This window comes from Cavia porcellus, unplaced genomic scaffold, assembly GCF_034190915.1.
Source record: "Cavia porcellus strain 051 isolate PalLab524CR breed Dunkin Hartley unplaced genomic scaffold, mCavPor4.1 scaffold_6, whole genome shotgun sequence".
In the NCBI taxonomy this organism is placed as follows: domain Eukaryota; kingdom Metazoa; phylum Chordata; class Mammalia; order Rodentia; family Caviidae; genus Cavia; species Cavia porcellus.
Window position 1 is genome coordinate 85,671,544 of NW_026947489.1, and position 20,180 is coordinate 85,691,723.

The 20,180-nt window shown below is 37.3% G+C and overlaps 1 protein-coding gene across 4 annotated transcripts in view; it reads right to left on the minus strand.

Moving 5' to 3' along the window:
• Nucleotides 1-2,622: 2,622 nt before the first annotated feature.
• Stxbp4 (syntaxin binding protein 4) overlaps nucleotides 2,623-20,180 on the minus strand; it is a 166,123-nt gene continuing 148,565 nt past the window's right edge. For all 4 annotated transcript variants that reach the window (XM_013149495.3, XM_063251295.1, XM_003466829.5 and 1 more), the window contains one exon: nucleotides 2,623-6,948. In XM_013149495.3, the coding sequence (XP_013004949.1) occupies nucleotides 6,834-6,948 (115 nt within the window). In that variant the 3' untranslated portion in view covers nucleotides 2,623-6,833. The remainder of the gene's footprint in view (nucleotides 6,949-20,180) is intronic.

The following is a 20,180-nucleotide window of genomic DNA, read 5'->3' on the forward strand; positions in this document are numbered from 1 at the left end:
GCTTCCACAGACTCTATGTGGTGGTAGGAGTGATTGATGGTCTGTGGGCTGCTTAAGTCTTTCACATGCAGGGGAAAGGTAGCTGAGGCTTTCTTGGCTGCTGAGGTTGTCTGGGTGTGGGGGAAGGGTGGCTGATGATCTTATCATCCATTGAGGCTTCCGTTGGCTGCTGAAATCATCTGGGTGCAGAGGAAGGGCAACCAATGATCTTGTTGGCTACTGAGTTCTTTTGGGTGTAGGCAAGTGGGGACCTGGAAGTCTCCTCCACTGCTGAGGTCATCTGGGTGTGCTGGAAGGGCAGCTGACAACCCTATTGGCTGCTGAGGTTTTCTGAGTGCAGGAGCGGGCTAGGCTCCCTGTGGGCTACTGAGGTTATTCTGCCATTGACTTTTGAGTGTTTGCTTTGTATCCCGCTATACTACTGAATTTGGATATTAAAGCTTCAAGTATTTTGGTGCAGTTTTTGAGGTTTGATATGTAGAGTATCATGTCATACAAATAACACATGATTTAACTGTTTCCTTTTTTGTTTTTATTCCTTTTTTTTTCTCTCTTGTCTAATTGCTCTGGCTAGTGTTTCCAGAACTATAATGAATAGGAGTAGTGATAATGGGCATCCTTGCCATGATCTTTATTTTAGAGGGAAAGTTTCTGGTTTTGACCATTACATATGATATTAATGTTGGTTTGTCATAGATAGCTTTTATAAAATTGAGGTAAAGACTGTTCCACTTTTCTGTAGGGCTTTTTTTCCCAATCATGAATGGGTGTTGGACTTTGTCAAATGCTTTTTCTGCATCTACTGAGATGATCATATGATTTTTGTCTTTGGTTCTGTTAATAAGGTGTATTACATTTATTGATTTGCATATGCTGAACTTTCCCTGCATCCCTGGGATGAATTCTACTTGGTCATGATGTATAATCTTCTTGATGATTTGTTGCATTCTGTTTGCCAGCACCTTATTAAGGATTTTTGCATCAATGTTCATTAGGGAAATTGACCTGTAGTTTTCTTTTTTGGTTGGTTCTTCTCTGGTTTTGGAATTAAGGTAATACTTGCTTCTAGCAATGCCTTTGCAAGTATTGCTTCCTTTTCAAGTTTTTTAGAGTTTCAGTATTAGTGACATTAGTTCTTCTCTAAATTTGTTATAGCATTCAACAGTGGATCTGTCAGGACCTGGACTTTCCTTTGCTGGTAAATATTTAATTATGTTTTCAATTTCATTGGCTGATACTGGTTTATTTTGAGTTTTCATATCATCTTTAGTTTTGGCAATTCAGTTGTATTTGGGAATCTGTTTCTTTTGTGTTCCTATAGTAGGTATTGATGATTTCTGTGGAATCTTCTGTATCTCCTCCCTTTTGTCCCTAATCACTTGATTTTGTGTATTTTCTTTCTTTTTTTATGAGGTTGGCTAATGATTTATCAATTTTTATTGTTTTGAAGAACCAATCTTTTGATTCATTGACTCTTTATATTGTTTTGTTAGGCTCTGTTGCATTAATTTCTGCTCTTATCTTTATAATTTCCTCCTTCATGTGAGCTTTTAGTTTGTTCTTCTTGTTCCAGAAATTTGAGGTTCAACATTAGGTGGTTTATTTGAGCTCATTCTGTTTTCCTGATGTGTGAGTTCGTCCCTATAAATTTCCCTCATAGGATTGCTTTCATTGCATCCCATAATTTTGGTATGTTGTATCGGCATTATCGTTTAATTGTATATACTTTTTAATTTCCTCTTTAATTTCCTCTGTGACTCATTGATTGTTCAGAAGGGTGTTGTTTAATTTTCCCTGTTCATGTAGTTTATGTGGTTTCCTTTGTCATTGATTTCCAGTTTCATTTTGCTATGGTTAGTATGTATGGGGTGACTTCAGTTCCTCTATATTTACTTAAACATGTTGTTAGCTAATATATGATCTATTTTGGAGAAAATACCCTGTGGAGCTGAGAATGTGTACTTTGATGTTTTGGCGTGGAGCACTCTGTAAATATCTACCAAGTCCACTTGTTCACAGACTTGGTTTAATTTTAATGTTCCTTTGTTGATTTGTCTAGTTATCTTTCCAATTGTGAGAGTGGGGTGTTAAGCTTTCCCACTAAAATTGTACCTTTATTTGGTTTTTCATGTCAGTATTTGTTTCATGTAGTTGATTGAGCCTGTTTTTGGTGCATAAATATTTATGATTGTTATCTCTTCTTCTTTGAATTTTCCCTTAACAATTATGCAGTGATTTTCCTTGTATCTTTTGATCAGTTTTGGAGGCAGGGCAGAGCAGACTCCCACTCTACTGCACTCTATTGTCCTGCACAGCTAGCCCCAGGACAATAGAGGAACGGCAGAGCACAGAATCACACTGTATTCTGTGCCACTGACCTGGGCCAATAGAGGAAGGGGAAAACTAAGTCTTAATTTGGGATTTTATATTACACATTGCATTTGGCAAATGTGTTGAACACATTCTCAGAGGCACATGAAGTCACAGAATGATTTGGTGATAGGAGAAAGGAAACAGGGTGAGGAAAGAGGGAACAGTTTCTGATCTGATTGTCCAACCCAGTCCCAAGAATAACAACTAAATTTAAGGAATAAAAGTAGTATGTTTAAGTAATAAGTCATATGAAGAGAGCAAACCCATAATTGTGTTTAATATTCACAAAACAATCATACAGACACAGTGACATTACATGTAGATAATTGTTAAAACACTTTGGGTATTTCATTTTTAAAGTCAAGTTCCACAGGCATATTCTGTTGAATGTTCTTTTCATCTTCTTGAAAATTATATGCAATGGACTTTAAGTTGTTTTAATGTTGTTTTAGCACTTTCTGTATATATATATATATATATATATATATATATATATCATAAAAATGTCAAGAATGTTGACTGTTCAGAAAGTTGCATTTCACTTAGCAGAAAAAATAAAATGTCCCATTTCTCCCTAGGGAAAAAAATAACATTTTCTAATTGTGCAAACACTTGATGAGTGTCATCTGACTCCATATTTTGACAGCCGCCTTGCATTTATTATTGGAGAATCTCTTTATACAGCATGTTCCTGGTTTTATTCCCTACTTGAGTTATTAAAATTATTTTAGATTACTTAAATCTAAGAAGTTTTTAAAAAAACAAGCCCCTCTTTAAGAAAAAAATAAAAGCCTTAAAAAAGGAATAGAAATAAATATTTTATATTATCAGCTCTTTGTTTTTAGAATCAGTTCTATATAGCATGGTGATGTGAAAATTCCCATTGTGACTGGCACTGAGTAGGCACTCAGGAATTGTCTCAAAATGATTGTGGCATGGATTCACTAGGGACTCTGGCAAAGCAGGGCAACAGGTACAAGAGGTACACTAGGCACATCCTCTTTAAACAGGCAGAGAAACTAAGGCTCCAAAAATCTGGTATGTATTTTATATTGTGCTCTGTATTTTCTTGAGAGCTCTAATCCAAGTTAGGTCATTTTAGAATTACTACCTACCAGTATTATGTGTGAATCAGGAGATGGTAAAAGTAATGATGTGTTTAATACATGGTTATGAAGTCACTTCTAGAATGTTCTACATACAGTGAGTCAGTCTTTGTTGCTAAAGGAAATTTAAAACCTAATGATGAAAATGTTCAGGTATTTGGACAATGATGGAAAGTCTATTCTTTTAAGGACAAAAAAAGCCACTGTTAATTTTTCAACCAAAAAAAGCTGTATCTTATATAGGAAAAAAACCTCATATACTATTGGTAGCATAAATTGGTCCTATGTTTATGGAGGGGAATATATGACTATCGATCAAAATTAAAATGAACACCTTTGTAGTGATTAACTTTAATGAACTGATTCACATTACAGATATACTGGCACTGGAGTACAGAAATATCTAAGGAAATGAACTTGATAAATATGTAATGTTACCTGCAACACTGTTAAGATGAAAATTTAAAACAGTGTAAGTGCTCAACAATAAACTATTGACCACACAAATTATGAGATATCTGGGTAGTGATAATTTATGTGGACATTCAAAATATGACATCAGCATGATATGAAAGGTGACCAAGATACACTAAGTCGAAGGCAAGCTGCTTTCCTTTCAGTAAAAATATTCACCAAAGTTTTGATAGCAACCTCTGGAAAGATGGATGTACCACTTATTTCACTCCTTTACATAGTACTTGATTTTAAATGAAAATATATTTCAAAACTTAAAAAGTAACCATTAATTCTGGCTATCAAAGAGGTCTGTTTCATTCAACAGTTAACCAGAGCCAGGAATTGGTTAACTGTTGGCTTACTTTGCCAGAGTGCCTAATGAATCCATGCCATATCCTTGGTGCTCGGGGAATATTTTGCAGAAGTGCACTAGTAAGGACACCTTATCCTGGTCACTCCAGGAAAGGGAGGTGGAGAGACATAATAATGTTCCCATCTACTCAACATTGGAGTCAGTGGGTCAGTGGAGGAGAGCTTACGATGACCTCTTCACAGTATTAATTTATGATATAGAAAGACTGGCTACCTAAATATCAACTCACAAAACAGTAACTTGGGGCTTCTATTAGCATTGGTAAACCATTCTTCCTGAGTCCTTGCTGTAAGATTTTTTGAGCATCTGTCTTGTAAAGCACTTATCTGTTGGCTTGGGGGTCAGAGGTGCATGAAGAAGAGGATCTCTCCTAGAGCACTCAGCTGGCCCGGCTGATTCAGACAGTGCATGTCATCAGCCACACTCATGTAAAGAGCTTGGGTGGAGTGAAATTGTTTGGGATGGTGCTTCCATGTTCTCCTGGGGAATTCTTTCCTGATGAGTTATAGGTCCTAGCAAGTTCCCGATGGCACTGACCTACAATCTGACCTTACAGAGCTACCAAATGTAAGTAGCTCTGCTTAGTGGTTTAAAGAAAGGGCACTAGCAGGAATCAAAGATTTAGAACCCCAGTTTGTACACCAATATGTTGTGTGACTATTGTGTAAAGACTGTCATGTCTCTGTTAACCTCAACTGTTTCTTTTCAAAAAGGGGACACTTACAGTTTCTGCCATATATTTAAGAAGATGAAGAAATAATTTAGGCAAACTGCCTTATCACAGTGTATGGCAAAAATGTTCGATAAATATCATTATGACTTTTATAGGACTTTTAGGTATTTGAAATAGGCAGGGAGGAGGTACAGGGAGCAGTGAAGACATTAAGTGGACTGCATGCCTCGGTGCTTTGAGCTCAATGACTTGTTTCCTCAAGAGAGGCAAAGTAGAAAACACTCCAGGTAGTGGATGGAATTTCATGAATTTGGAAACAAACAAACAAACAAAACGTTGCACCTCCACAATTACAGTGTGGATTTACAAAAACAACTCTGCATATTGGAGAGTCATTACCTCTGGGGGCTGAAATACAACATCTCCCCTGGGGGCTATTCTCCAAACTGATCTCCCTGAAACTTCCTAATATCCAAAACAGGTGTCAGGAGAAGCATAGGTCTTCTCCAGCCAGTCTCCAATTGTTCTCAGTGCTTGTGATTTGACTTCATAATATTTCTCAGGACAGGTATCATAAAATCCTGAATGGACTCAGGGAGGTTATGATTGAATACAGTCTCTGCAGATACTCACATACATATCTTATGTGTCAGAGGCACATAAGTGTAGAGTAGGAGACTTGGGATCTAGATCTAGTTAACCTTGCCCCAGCCAATAACTCACTGTATGAACGCTCAGTGTCTTGGCTTACTCCTCGCTACAGTGGTTAATAATGATATTTCTCATACTCTATTCTTAGGAGCTCTGGGGTCTGCACAGTAGCACCTGGGGGATGCTTTTCCTGGGCTCCTGTCTTCCATTTTAGTACAGGTAGAACAGTAATATTTTTAGATAACTCTTTTCAACACCACCTCTCTCTGGGTTACAGCATCTTGTCCTGTAGGGAAACACAAACTACTACAAGAAAGCTATTATAAAGCAATGTCCTACCTGGAAAGTGTCAGGGATGGAAAGGGGAGAGGGCGATAGGAAGGAAATAATGGGGGTGTTCAGGGGCTCTGTTTGACTGCCAGGTGCCTTCTGGGTCTCTGTGGAATGCACAGCTGTGGAGCCAGCTGTGTCAACAGAACCACAGTGCCCTGTGTGTTGGGCTGTGGGCTCCCTCTGCGGGGACAGCAGGGTGCATGGGAAAGAGACTGGGTATGGAATGAGAAGGCAGGTGTGAGTCTCAACTCTGATACAGGAAGCTTTAGTTCTCTGAGTTGCTAGTTCCCTAACAGAAAAAAACAATAACATCATCTACTAGATGATCCTGATAAGCATGTCATGTGATTTAAATAAGATAAGGTTTGAGAAGCATTTTGTTAGAAAATCCCATAAAGATGCAAAGCATATTCAGTAACCCATGAGACAGATGTCTAAATGTTTAAATTCTAAAAGCTTGTTAAGATCACTTTCCTCAGATATATATAAAAGGGTAGTGAATTTCCAAATAAATGAAGTGTTTTACTATGTTCACATGTTTCAATATCAACCCTAGTTATAAAACTATCTTATCTGATATAAAATAATAAGCTAGCTACAACATTACAAACATCTAATTGTATATAAAAGTATTTATATGATATGATCTATGTGTAATCTGAAAAACTATGACTAAATTATTCTTAAAGAACTACCGTAGTGGTAACTAACCTTTAGTTGTATACAGTAATATAAAAAAGTCTTACAAAGACATTCTCAATCCCATCTCCATGTCACTCTCCAGCAAGTAGTGCATGTTTCTGTCCTCCCTGAGACAGCTGGGTCTCAAGGTTGGATGTGTCGTGTCTCTGCTTCTGACCGAGAACCATCAACTCTTCTGGTCAGAAAGTTCTCTAGGGCAGTCCTCTTGGTTCTCCTCCGAGCAAGACAGGTTCAGGATGTTCATCACGGGATGCACCCAGGATGTAGTCTGTGTCACATGGCTTAAGAAGAACAAAGATGCCAATTAGAACCCGAAAGGTTGCCTTTCCACCCATCCACGCAAGTGCCAATCCTGGTGACACCGACTCTGCCTACCATGCTTAGAACAGGATCTAGTAGTACTGATAAGTCTTAGATGTGTTTTAGGCCTCAAAGAAGTCCATTCTCTTCTTTCTCCTTTGATAACAATGAACGCAGGTGAATGCACTATTTTTAATTTCTCTTTTTTCCTTACCTGATACTGTCAGCCATTAAGTCCGGTGATTGTTGAGGGGTAACACTTCTGGAATCTGTTCTCACTTTGCCTTTCCCAAGACAATACCTGAGTCACTGGAGTGGCTTCTCTCCCTACCTCAGTTCTATGCCTTTTCTAATTAATTATTAATTCTAACCTAGAGATCTTACTAAATGACAAGTCACATGCTGTCACTTACCTGTTAAAGGTCCAGTTCCAGCCACGACTTCTGGATCAGGTACATATGCTACAGTACCAAATATCTTGTTTTTATAACTTGTTTCAATAATGCTTTCTTTTCTGGCACAATCCTCCTTCCTGAGGAGTTAACGCATCCTAATTCTAAAGAACCAGATCTCCCTCAAGATTCTTCCAATCTGTGCCCATGACCTTGTCTCTTATTGTAGTATATTCTTTTTGCCTGCTTATTTTTAAGAATTTTATTTTTTACTATAGATGAAGGTCCTTCTGGTCAGGAATTATGTTTCTTGTTTCCGAGTTTATGATGCCTGACATGTTCTCAGAATAAATGATGGGTCCTGAAAAGCATTTGAAGGACACAACCAGAGATAAGGAAGGAGGTCCAACAGATGCTGTGCATGTCTAGGGGACAATAAAACAACATTGCAAAGCCACGCATCTGCCTGGTGGATGTTGATTTTCAGAGCTTCTTTTACTCTCAGACCCACATCTGGATGAATCTTCCGTATTAACCACCATCTGCACATCTCCCCAGAGTTGGGTCAACACCTCTGTATTTAGGATAGAGCTTTGTGTCTTCTCCTTTGATATTCTTTCTAGCCCCAGTTTACCCTACTGGTCTCCCACACAAAGATCAGTGTAACTATTCTCTTGCCCACAAAACTGTATCTCAGAACTTTAAACTGGCACCATGTCTTAAATCAATTGTACTCAAAGGCCAGCACCAAAGAAAATCAAATGAGGTTGTGGAGCTGAACTTATCTGCTATATTACAGAGCAACATTTTCCAAAGTGAGGTCCAAGCATTTTTAATAATAAACACTTTGTGCAGAACAGAAATCTAGAGTCAAATGACCTTCAGAGTCACTAGGTTAAATAGAACAAAATAGGGGTTTTTTTTTTTTTTTTTTTTTGGACACTGTAGAATTTCCCAGAACCTTTAGTATGCTAATGTGCTCTATGAATCTCCAGAAGAATGCAGTATTACTCAAAATAACATGCCTCTGTTAGCACCTATGGGGCTAGAGTTCCATATAGAAGTTAGCACAAAAATTTACTCACTCATGTTTGGTGAGATGGCATATATCTGTAATCCTAGCACTCTGGGAGGCTGAGGCAGGAGGAGCACAGCAAGTTCAAGCTCATCCTGGGCAGTTTAGTGACTCAGTGAGACCTTGTACCAAAATATAAAAATAAAAGCAAGGCCTGGGGATGTAGCTCAGTGAGAAGGCTCTGAGTTCAATTCTCAGCACCAGAAGATTTTTTAAAAAATGTACTCACTTTACTGGCTATTGATGAGAGTAAGTGAAAAATGTCAGAATTCGTGAAAATAGACAGTTCTATTGCCATTACTGATTTGCTTTGTTTTTAATTCTAAACTGTAACATTTGCTTAGATCCCTCTAAACAAATCATTCAGTTTTCTGTGTCTTTCCACAGAGGAAGATTACTGACACCTAGTAAAGGAGTTCAAGTTGTTTACCAACAAAAGTGCAGATAACAGGGACCATACATCTTCATGGTTTCGAAAGATCAGAATGTGATAAGTGGAACAAAGGATCATTATTCTCCTGACAATGATCCATATTACCATTCTCTTTTCAGAATGGTTTAAAGGAATTTTTTATTATGCAGGGTAAACTTACTAATGTGTTTGAATCAGCACAGGCTAATTTCATTTCAAGGCCTTCATAAGGCTGGAAAGCTGCCTACACGGAGAGTGGTCTTAGAGAAATACCAAGGAGTCTGACAGGAGAGGGCTGCGAGGTCCCTGCAAGGTGAGATGAGGACACCTCATCCCGTGCAAAGTGTGTGTTTGGTAGGGAAAAGCTTGGTGAGACTGCTCGGCTTAATTTAAAATCTCCGTGCCATATCTTTAATGTTTATCACACATCTGCAATATGTTGGTCTGAAGAAGAGACTGTAATTTCAGTTATTTTAAATCCTCTCTCCCCTATCATGTTCCTTCACTGAGAAAGAGAAGGAAGTAAACCAGGAACAGTTATCAGGTTCACTTTTTCTGTTTGACATTTAACAAATAATATTTACTGACTGAAAATTCTAACGGCCTATGTATGAACAGTCCAGTAAATTGATGATTTAAAACAATGAATAGCAAAATGTGTAAGAAAAAAAACATAATTATAGAACTTGTACAATGAATTTACAAAGAACAACCAGAAAGTCATCCTTGCCAGGTCTTGTTCCGAACACAACCAAAATACCACAAAATGTGAGTCATCTTACATTTACTACATATTTCTCTGTATGTCCTTTAACCATACACACACACATATACACACACGTACACACTCATGCACACACACGTACACACTCATGCACACACACACACACACACACACACACACACACACACACACAGGTCTAAGCATCAAACCTAAAATTACAGCAGCCACTCACTAGAAAAATGAAACTGAAGCAACAGAGAGATATTTTCTGTGGCTTAAGAATACATTTCACACTTGAGTCTTCAGCAAAAACATCCAGCATCAATGAGCAAGAGCTACTGAACATCAGATAGTGCCTGGCAAGCAGTAGCTGTTCAATAAATGATCACAGCTAGCTTTACTCCTAAGTAGGGCTTTCTGATTATTTTAAGAAAAATTTGACATTCTGCCTATGATGTCGGAATGGGGTCAATTGTGAGTCTACCATTCAGTTTTATGTCTTGGTGAACACTATGGCTAAAGAGCTTTGGCATAATCAGCACGATGAGATAATCCCAGATTTACTGGCTTGAAGAACATTCTCGTATTAGAAATATTTCCTCTCTGATTTGTGTGCTTGGTAATTCTGCTGAGAAGGGAGAATAAATCAGTTCTGTTGACTCTGTTTAATTAATAAAGATTCCACGGTTGCTAAAGGGAGATGTTGCTGGGTTGAATGAAAAATTTAGAGGTCTGGAAAATAAATGAAGCTGACTATGAAACATGAAAATCATCCATTCGAACACGCAGTACCTCTGGCAAATGTCCCTGCAGAGACAGGGCATTTGACCTGATTTGGAGAGCAATCAACAGCAGTTTGGATATGTTTGAAAATCGGAAAAGCTTAATACTATTTGTCTCTGACTGGTTGCCAAATCTGTTGTTGGAAAACAGTATTATTCAATCTGGGGAGATGAGCGTATTGTGTGTTTTTAAAAATAATATTAGTAAATTGAAAGACATATTTTAGAGCTTATGAAAAAACTTAAGAGAACAGGTTTTATTTTATTGGCAAAGAAATGTAAGTGAATTTTAAAAATCCCATTACAATTACTCTCCTTATGTTTCTTACCTCCTAGCTAGAGGAGCAAAACACTTTCCTTCACAAGAGAAAGCAAAATGCTTTCTTTCAAAATAAAAAAATTTAGGACAGCCTGTTAAGCAAAAAGTGGCTTAAAGACAAAAGGTACACTAGTTTTGCAGAAATTCATTCTTATAACAGTCTTAGATGATGAAAGGGGTTCTTTTGTTGATCTTCCATTGTGGATGGTATTATTTATATATCACTGAGTTTAACAAGAGTTGCATGTACTATTTTGTTATGCTTAAGATAAAGCTAGAAAGAATGAGCCAAAGTTAATAACTTCTAATGTCAGGTTTTTTTTTTTTTTTTTTTTTGCTGTGGGGAGAATAATTTGATGTATATAATATTAACATACATCAGGGAACAAAGATAAGTAAATACATTCTAGTACATTTGTTTCAGTCACCAGTAACTTTGAATTGCTGTGTGATTTTATGACTGGTTTTAAATAGAAATGAGCACAAAAGAGTTGAAAAGTAATCCATATTTTTAAATCAACAAATTAGAAAGTAAAAAACACAAAATGAACCATGTCAATAAAATTATTTAAAAAGTGACCAAACTATGACACACAGGCACCATGGATTCTTCTCACAGCACTGGTTATGAGAACACATACAGATGACTAATATAAAGTATCCATGTCAAAAACATACAAGAAAAAATTATAGACATTTTCTTACTACTGATATATAGGAGTTTTCTCTTACATAATTTTAGAAATATGGCCCCAAATCAAAACAATTAATGACCTTTGTAAATATCACAGAAAATTTTGAGTATTTTCTAATGACACCTTGGAAATCCAATAAAGCTTTGATTAAACATTATCAGGATCTCATTTAAATCTTTACAGTGTAGAGGACAAATTTTATTTTTATTACACTTATGGAGTTTTCTATAAAAATATACTGGATGGCTTTCAAAATCTTAAAATTGTATTAATTAAAAATCTCTAAGTCTCAAACATCAAATTTTAACAATATAGTTATAAATGTATGGTATGTAATATTGGAAAAACTGAAGTCCCAACACTTGTAAAAGATGAACACTGTGAAGTTCTTGTGAAAAATGTAGAAAATATTAATTATTTTTTCAGATAACAAAGCACAGATCCAAACTGCTGTTGATTATTTTATAGAGCTGAAACATCCCAGGTCCAGAACTGATAAAATAATTTTTCAAAAAAAGAAGAAACAGCTCTATAATCAGAGAGTGTGTAAGTGGGTAGTTCTTAAAAATTGATCTTGTTTTTCATCATGAAAAGACCAAAAAAAATACAGAATAAAATAAAAAAAAAAAAGAACATTTCCTACCAACAGTGCTGCCTATGCCTTGGAGTATTAAGTACTAATAAACAATTACACTGGCTTGTATAGTGGGTGTATTTGTACTTCATCACTGACCCTTTGATGTGTCCAACAAACATTCATATTTTTGGTCCCATATTGTTAACAGTTTTCTAGAAGACTGCTACCCAGGCCCAGACTACATATCCGAATTCCCCTGCATCTTTCTGCACGTGAGATCTCTTCCTGCCAGGAGAAGAAGACCGAGCCGGTGCGTCTCTCCTGTTAGTCAGGAGTCTTTAAGAAGCGGGAGTGCCTCCTCTTTACTGTCTCTTCACTAACTGAATGCAGGGGACTCAGGCCCTAGAAAATGGCACAGCCAAGGGATTTAAGGGGCCCGGATCTCAGAATGGGCACCTAGAAGAAAAGCCATCAACCAGGAATCTCCGCGCTGAGTTGTGTACTGCACTCAGGGTTACTCTGAGTAACTGCCAAGCAAGAAGAGCATTTCAAGAGGAAGCCATGAATGCATGGATAACTTTTACACTTCTAAAATACAGAAAACAGATAGCAAATATATCTTTTTATGCTGCTATGTGTCAATAAGCAAAAGCTCAGTGAGAACAAAGATTAATGAGTCCTAAATTTAATTAGAAGCCAATTTGCAAGATCATTGCCAAAGTTTCCACATTAAATTCCCACTTGTTACATGAGTGTACAGAATATAGACGCTACTTTAATTTTCAATGCACTTTCAAAGTAGAATTATAATACAATTCACACAGCTTTTCTCTGAATTTACCCAACACAATAAGCTTAATAAGCATCTGAATAAATGTATTTTTCTTAATTACCAAACTTGAAACCTAAAAAAACTAAATTTCGATCATAGAATTTCAACTAATATTATATTAATTCTAATATAATTCTACCAAATTTACATAGGCTACAATAAAAGTATAAAAGTGTAAGCATATACATGATATGTTAGAGAAGAATCTAAAATCACAAAGCTGGAAGGCATTTTGAAAGTTTCCTTATAAAAGTTTCCCTCATTTCTAATGACTTAAGGCATTTTATCAGTATTACTGACCCAATCACACAAAAGGGCTGAAGTCACTTGAAAGTGAATATCATAATGCTGTAATTACAGTAAAAAATTATGGGATTAAAAAAAAGTGCCAACAACTTCTCTAGTTCTCCCAAGAACTTTGAATACCAATTGCATCTAATGGTCCCACCTTTGGACTTTGACTTAAATGGACTCTCCTGTTCCTTTCGAGGAAGCTAGCAGGAGTAAAGATCAACAAACTTTATTTTGGATCATAACACTAACACATGAGGGCTGAGATCCAGATCGAAAGCTAACCAGAGGACTTCATTCTGAGGAAGCCTCTGCAGTTTCTATTATCTGGGCCAGTTTCCATTCCAGCAATAAAAGTAGGCTCTAGGAAGGACCAAGTGACCATCTAAAAGGGACTTAATTAAAGGAAATTAATTAAAGGATTAACTCAGTGATCACTGATCATATATCTAAAGCTACTTATCTTTTTAAAAGCACTTGCCATGAAATTCATAGAAAAAACAGTGTTATCTGAGCAACTGTGAATAAAAAGGACTTGTGTGAAGCCTGAGTCAGACAGAGGCTGTATGCTTCTTCAGGAGTCTGACTTTTTATATCATGCAGCAGTGAATTCTAAATATGTCTATCTCTGTCCACGTGGCTGCGAACTTCTGCAGGGCAGGGAAATGTCCTTCATATCCTTATAGCCTATGTCTGGCTCGCAGACAGTGGAGTCAATAAATGTTTAATGCAGAGATACATTATACTTTCCCCTGGTATATTACTGGAGTTATACCGCTGAGTAAAAATAATCAAAAGTGCTAGACTATCTTATTCATACTTGAGAGTCACACAGAACAATCTTTGCATGTGATAATACCCTAAATATGTTTATAGAAATTGAACATTATCAGGAAAGAAGGATAGACTTCTTTAAATTGCCCCAAAGACACCAAATAATTAGCACTATCATCCCTTCTCACCAATATTCTCACAGCCAAGTATCTTGCAAGGGTCTGTGCATACATTTTGTGGTTAAAGAATAACTGTATGAGAATTCAAACGATTTTGATGAGAGTCCATTTTCTGCGTAGCTGACATTATGTACAAACTTACTTGAAGTTCAGGCTTTAAAGTACACTTTTTCATGGCAAATAAATACAATTCTTAATGAACAAATCTAGTTTTAAATATTAAGGTATAAAACGTTATACCAAAAGCAAAAAATTACGATGGTAGATTGTCTGGTTGAAAGCTCCCCTGACCCCTCATTGCCTAATCCTGTATCAGCCTCGGAAATGACCAGCACCACATACTCAAGGAAAAGAAGAAGATTTTCATGGATACCTGGTTATACTAACACTGAAGTTACAAAGTACAGCTATTATCCAAGAAGATCATTCAGCCCCTTGATACTGACATTGTTCATTAAATTCAGATATTTAGGTATGTGGCAGCTAGGTAAGATTTTACATCATGATTTCCTTTCAAGTTAAATGTCTTTCTTGTGTGAAGCATATTGACGGACCCAGTCTCCCAATCTACCCTGCCTGTGTTTCTTTTTATTAGTGAACTGAGGTCCCCTGCATTAATGATTATGGCCAACAGGTACTGGCTTGTCTCTGGCTTGCTATGAAAGTCAAAGGAGAGAAAACAACACTGCGTGTGACAGGGAACCAGAGAATAGCAGGGGTAGATTGCCTATCAACCACAGAAATGGAAAAGAAAGATATGGCATTTTTATACAATGGATACATGCATGGATGAAATGGTTCCAAGTCACATGGGTGAACATTATGGTGTCTCCCTAGTGTAAAAAACTGAAGGGGTTAGTGGGATCCAAAATGCACAATAGATGCTATAAAAATAAAAGGGGAGGAAACATCTAAAAAGGGAAGGTAGTAGCCATTGTTAATTCCCTATTATCTTGTTTTGAAGCCTTGTACTGTTTTCATTGTTCTGCTTTATTAGGATTTATTCTGCTTTGTTTGATTTTATTAAATCTGATGGTATGGGCAGTTGTTTTAAAGACAAGAGGCATTATGGTAGCCACTGTTGATTTCCTATTACCTTGTTTTGAAGTCCTGTATCATGTTCATTGCTTTGTTTTGATTGACTCTATTCTATTTTATTCTCTTCAAAAGAAAAAGGAAAAAAAAGCTCTGCATACTTTATAATGCTCTTTGATACCAATTTCCCTGGGTGCTTTTCATACCAATCTCATAAACAGGAATCATTTTTCTCTACAACTTCTGCAGTTGAAGCAACTGAGGTTTACAGAGTTAATGTGCCTTCTCAAGGTCACACAGGATCAGAGTGACTGAGCAGCAGACCAGGGTCACTATACATACATTACATAGACCTGGTTTACAATTCTAGTTTATCCACCTACTAACTGGGTTACCTTTGGATACCTACAAAAGTTACTTAAATTCTGAGTCTCAGTTTCCTAATCTAGACCACATATAATACCTGCATAAGAAGCTTTTTGAAGAGATAGCCTGGCATGGTGGGACACGCCTGTAACCCAAACACTGAGGAAGCTGAGGTAGGAGGATTGTTGTGAGTTCAAGGCTAGACTGGGCTACATAGAGTTCAAGGCCAGCCTAAACTACATAGCAAAACTCCATCCTATTTTTTAAAGAGATAGCCTGTACAAGTTCCATGCCTGAACCATTTTAGGTATACCATAACCCTCTACCCTTGCTCCTCTACCTCTGACTCCCTGCATTACTTTCATATCATTGAACTAATTATCACAGATTTAGTAGCTTAAAGAGGCTGCAATGTATTTATTAGCTTACAGATCTGTCATTCAGAAGTCTGACTTGGGTGCTAGTGGGTTATAGTCAAGGCTTCAGCAAGGCTACATTCCTTTCTGGGGGTTCTTAGGGAGACTCCTTGCATTGCTTTTTCAGCTTCTAAAAGCCACCTGAATTCTATGGCTCATGGCCCCATCTTCAAAACTAGTGCCATGGCTTATCTAGGAATTCTGCATCCATTATCTCATTTCTGAATCTAACTCTTCTGCCTCTCTCTTGTACTGTTAAGGACTCATGTTAGACTACACCACCACCACCCCCAATAATCTAGGTAATTCTATTTTGAGGGTAGGTGATTAACAACTTTAATTCCATTTGCAATATTAATTCCCCTATAGCACACAACCTAACATATTCCCAGCATCTGAGACTAGGACTGGCCCTTAGGGGAGGCATTATTCTGCCCACCACAATTCATTTTTCCTCAACTGCTTCTTCTACAAAAACTAGAGCCTACAGGCAAAGGCACTGGTTTGGATTGATTTATTGCCAGTGTGCCTAAAACTTTGTAAACATGTAGCAAGAAAGATTATGGCCTTAGGCAGATAATCTATGGATGGGGGGGAAAAAACCCCTACCAGACATCTTTTAGAAAGTAATGAAGGGAAAAGCAGCTATTACAGATGGAGCTGTCCAGGAGAGAGTCTCACCACACACCAACCCTGCCGACACCTTGATTTTGGACTTCTGGATCCCAGATCTGTGAGAAAATAAACTTTTGTTGTTTTAGCTACCTATGCTAATAGAGCAACTAAAATTGGAAGGAAAAATGATAAAAAATAATTGGTATTTGTTGATTAACCTAAGATAAGAGTCTGGAGGCAGACAGAATACTGCATCCGGCTAAAGGAAGTCTAAGCCCAGAAAGGTAACAAATTTCTAAAGCACTTTAAGCAATCTCTGAGGATATTCTCATAGTAGCCCAGTGAAATCCTGGAGAACCTGCTTCACATCTACGTTACACCTGTCACTGCTTAACTGGGGGGAAAAAAGAGCATGGTGCTGGATGTCTAGATCTGCATGTTTTATTCATTTCAATGGCTTTGTCATTCTGAATAACCAAACCCAGCTGGCTGGCTTTTCACTTAAATGACAATTTCTCCTACAGCATTTCATAGTCCTACACTGCTTTGTAGGTATTTATAGAAAATCCCGGGCAAGCTGTCTCAGGCTCCTGCTCAATGCAACCTTGCCGTTCCTATCACAGGGCTTTTGCCTGACCATAGAGTGGCAGCAGTGTAAGTTTTAGCTACTGGTTTCTATTGCAGCGGTGCGAATGTTACTATTTAAAATTGCTTCACTGCAAACAGCAATAAAGTAAGGGAAGGAAAAGGGAAATAACATCTGTTAAACACTCACCATGTGCCAGGTATTCTGCCAGGAGCTTTATGCTCCATTTCATTTGATATTCAAAATAATTTCAGGAGCTAGAAATTATAATTCAAGATTTGAAATAACTCACTGGTGCCAAAGACATACTCAAAAGTAATGGCATAAACGTTAGAACTCAGATTTAGCAGATACGAATGCACATCCTTCATCAACTGCTTCCCCAAATTGCCAACAATATTTGTTCCTTAGATAAACGTTCAGCCTCTGTACATACCAAGTCCATGCTCAATAAAGGATGCTGCAAACCAGGTATCAAATGGGTAGCTATAGCTTTGAAATTGAACTAGAGATTTCAGTACCTAATAACTTTATTTGTAGATAGGCCATGTTTGGGGACAAAATATTAAAAAGGCCCATACTGCCTCCTTAAAGTTCTCTGTGAGTTCTCCATAGTCTCACTAAGAATGAAATGCTGGGACTAGGGGTGTAGCTCAGTGGTAGAGCACTTCCCCAGCACTACATGAAGCCCCTGGGTGAGATCTTTAGCCCTCAAAAAAATAAGCCCTCCCCTTATTCTCAGATATGCAGAACAATGAAACACCCACATGTGTTCTCTTCATCTAGTCTGAAGTCAGCTGCTTAGAAACTGTCTTGACATCTCATCAGATGAGCTTTAGATCCTATTCATCTGTTGATGGACATATCCTAACTCACTGGAAATGAACCAAAGCAGCTAAGTTCATGAGGTCTTCTGGGGAGAGGGCTCTTGACAATACCCACTAAGCTAATAATCTGCCAAGGATTTGGGGAAAGACAAAAGTAGCAGTATTTCATTTCCAGCCCAGAAACCATCCCTACGTCTTCATTTCTCCTTCTTAATGCTCCCTAATTTCTAACTGCATTAGAATGAATTAAGACAGGATTTACATATTTGAAGGTCCTAAAAAAATCTTTGAACCTCAAATCTTATTTTCTATTTTTATTTTCTAAGTGAAATGATGAAAAGAAACTGAAGCTTTTGATTAATGCAGTAGACTGACAAAAATGAATTTTATCCATAGATAGGGCATCATCCACATTTTCTCCTACCTGGGAACAACCTAGCAGCCCAATCTACTCCAGGTCTATCTGAGTACATATGACCATTGATGAACTCTGACTGGAAAGAAACAAAACTATTTCCATTCGAAATTAGTTCTGCTTTACAGCTATTAAAGCAAATCTTGTAAATACTGAACAGCTTATAGGAAATGGTGGAGAATGGTGGTTGTCATTGTTTATTTTGTTATTCCAACCTCATAGCTGCATTACTGTTGTTCATCCTGGCAGAGTGTCTGTATTAGCAATATGTTCAGAAAGACCAAGACTGCAAATACAAGGCCCATGTCATGGACATTACTCCTCTCACTGCTCTGGACCCAGGGCAGGAATCTGTAACTGATCAAGGTCTGCATTAGCAAGGTGGAATACGGCCTGAGAATTCTCAAGACAACACTTGAGATAGCTGTTATTAACTGAGAGTTGGTGTAGGTGAAATCTATTTGCCTTCCTTACTGTAGATGAAACTTTCATTTTCTTCAAAAATCACACATTTCCAAGGATCTACTGATACGCACTTGTAATGTTTTATGCTTCCTAGTGAAGCATGGAATTAATAACATGACGAACAATACATCAGATTTTAGAATCTGATATAAAAGCATGTAATCCAAATGAATGAATGCAGAATTATAAATCAAGCTTAAGTAACTTTTTTAAAACAAATGATTGTGCCTACTTGAAATATCACTAACACTATAATGAATATTGCAAGCAAGTATATCAAACTGAGAAACTCTGGAGTATGTACATTTATTATAGATGCACACAAATTACATTTTAATGTACACTGCATTGGGAAATAACATTTTGGTAAGCATCCTCTGAGGTGTGTTTCCATGAACGCTGCACCCTGGAATCCACAGTCTTGTGCAGTCTTCTCCTTTCCTGTACTACAGTTGGGCTGCATGACCAAAAGCAAGCTTATAGCATGACTATATAACTAGGATTGGTTGTAAAAGCTAGTGCAGCTTTTGTCTGTGTGTGTTTTATCTCTTGCTCTGGAAAAAGCCAGCTGCTGCATCATGAGCAGCCCTATGGCCCTACATGGCTGTGATATGATGAGAACGGAGACCTCTGCCCACAGCCTCATGGGTGAGCTTGGAGCAAGTCTCTCACCAGCCCACTAAGCCCCCTCTTTGGTTTCTCTGTGTCAGTTAACAAATAATCTGAGAAATACTAGGAACCCAAGGAGATGGAGTGTGTGCCACAATTATCCAGAGGAGTTGATTATTCCTGAGGCTCTGAAATTCCATGAGCAAATAAATGTGTATTGTTTTAATTGGAAAAATTTGGGAAAAAATTACTATGTAAAAATAGGAAGTATAAGTATGATTGTTGATCAAAGCAAGTGTGAGTGAGTCTTTTAGTAGAAAGACATAATGAAAGTAATTAGCAACCATGTCTAGTTTGTAATAAATTCAGTTTTACTAACAAATGTAACTCATAATGATTATAATCCTGTATATATATAATAGGAACCTGAAAGAGGAATTATACCAAAGGAATATTACAAATCTGTAATGATCTACAACTTTCAGGGGAAGATATGAAGTTGGGTGGCAAAAAGATCATGTTAATCAGATAACTTCATTATAGCACCCTCAAGACAATGGACATTTGTTAAAAAGTTTAAGATTGTTGAAAATTTTTCTCTAAGGAGAACACAAGAAAAAAATATCCTAGAATGAACTACTGTATTTTATACAAATACATATATTTATAGATTTACATACATATTTCTGGTAGGTGAGTTTGCCTACACACATGTATGCCTCTCTGCACATACACAATATACAGAATCATATGTATTTATTAATTCTTTGAAATCCTGGCTCTAACAATACCAACACTGTTTAGATTTGTTTACACCAGGTTACACC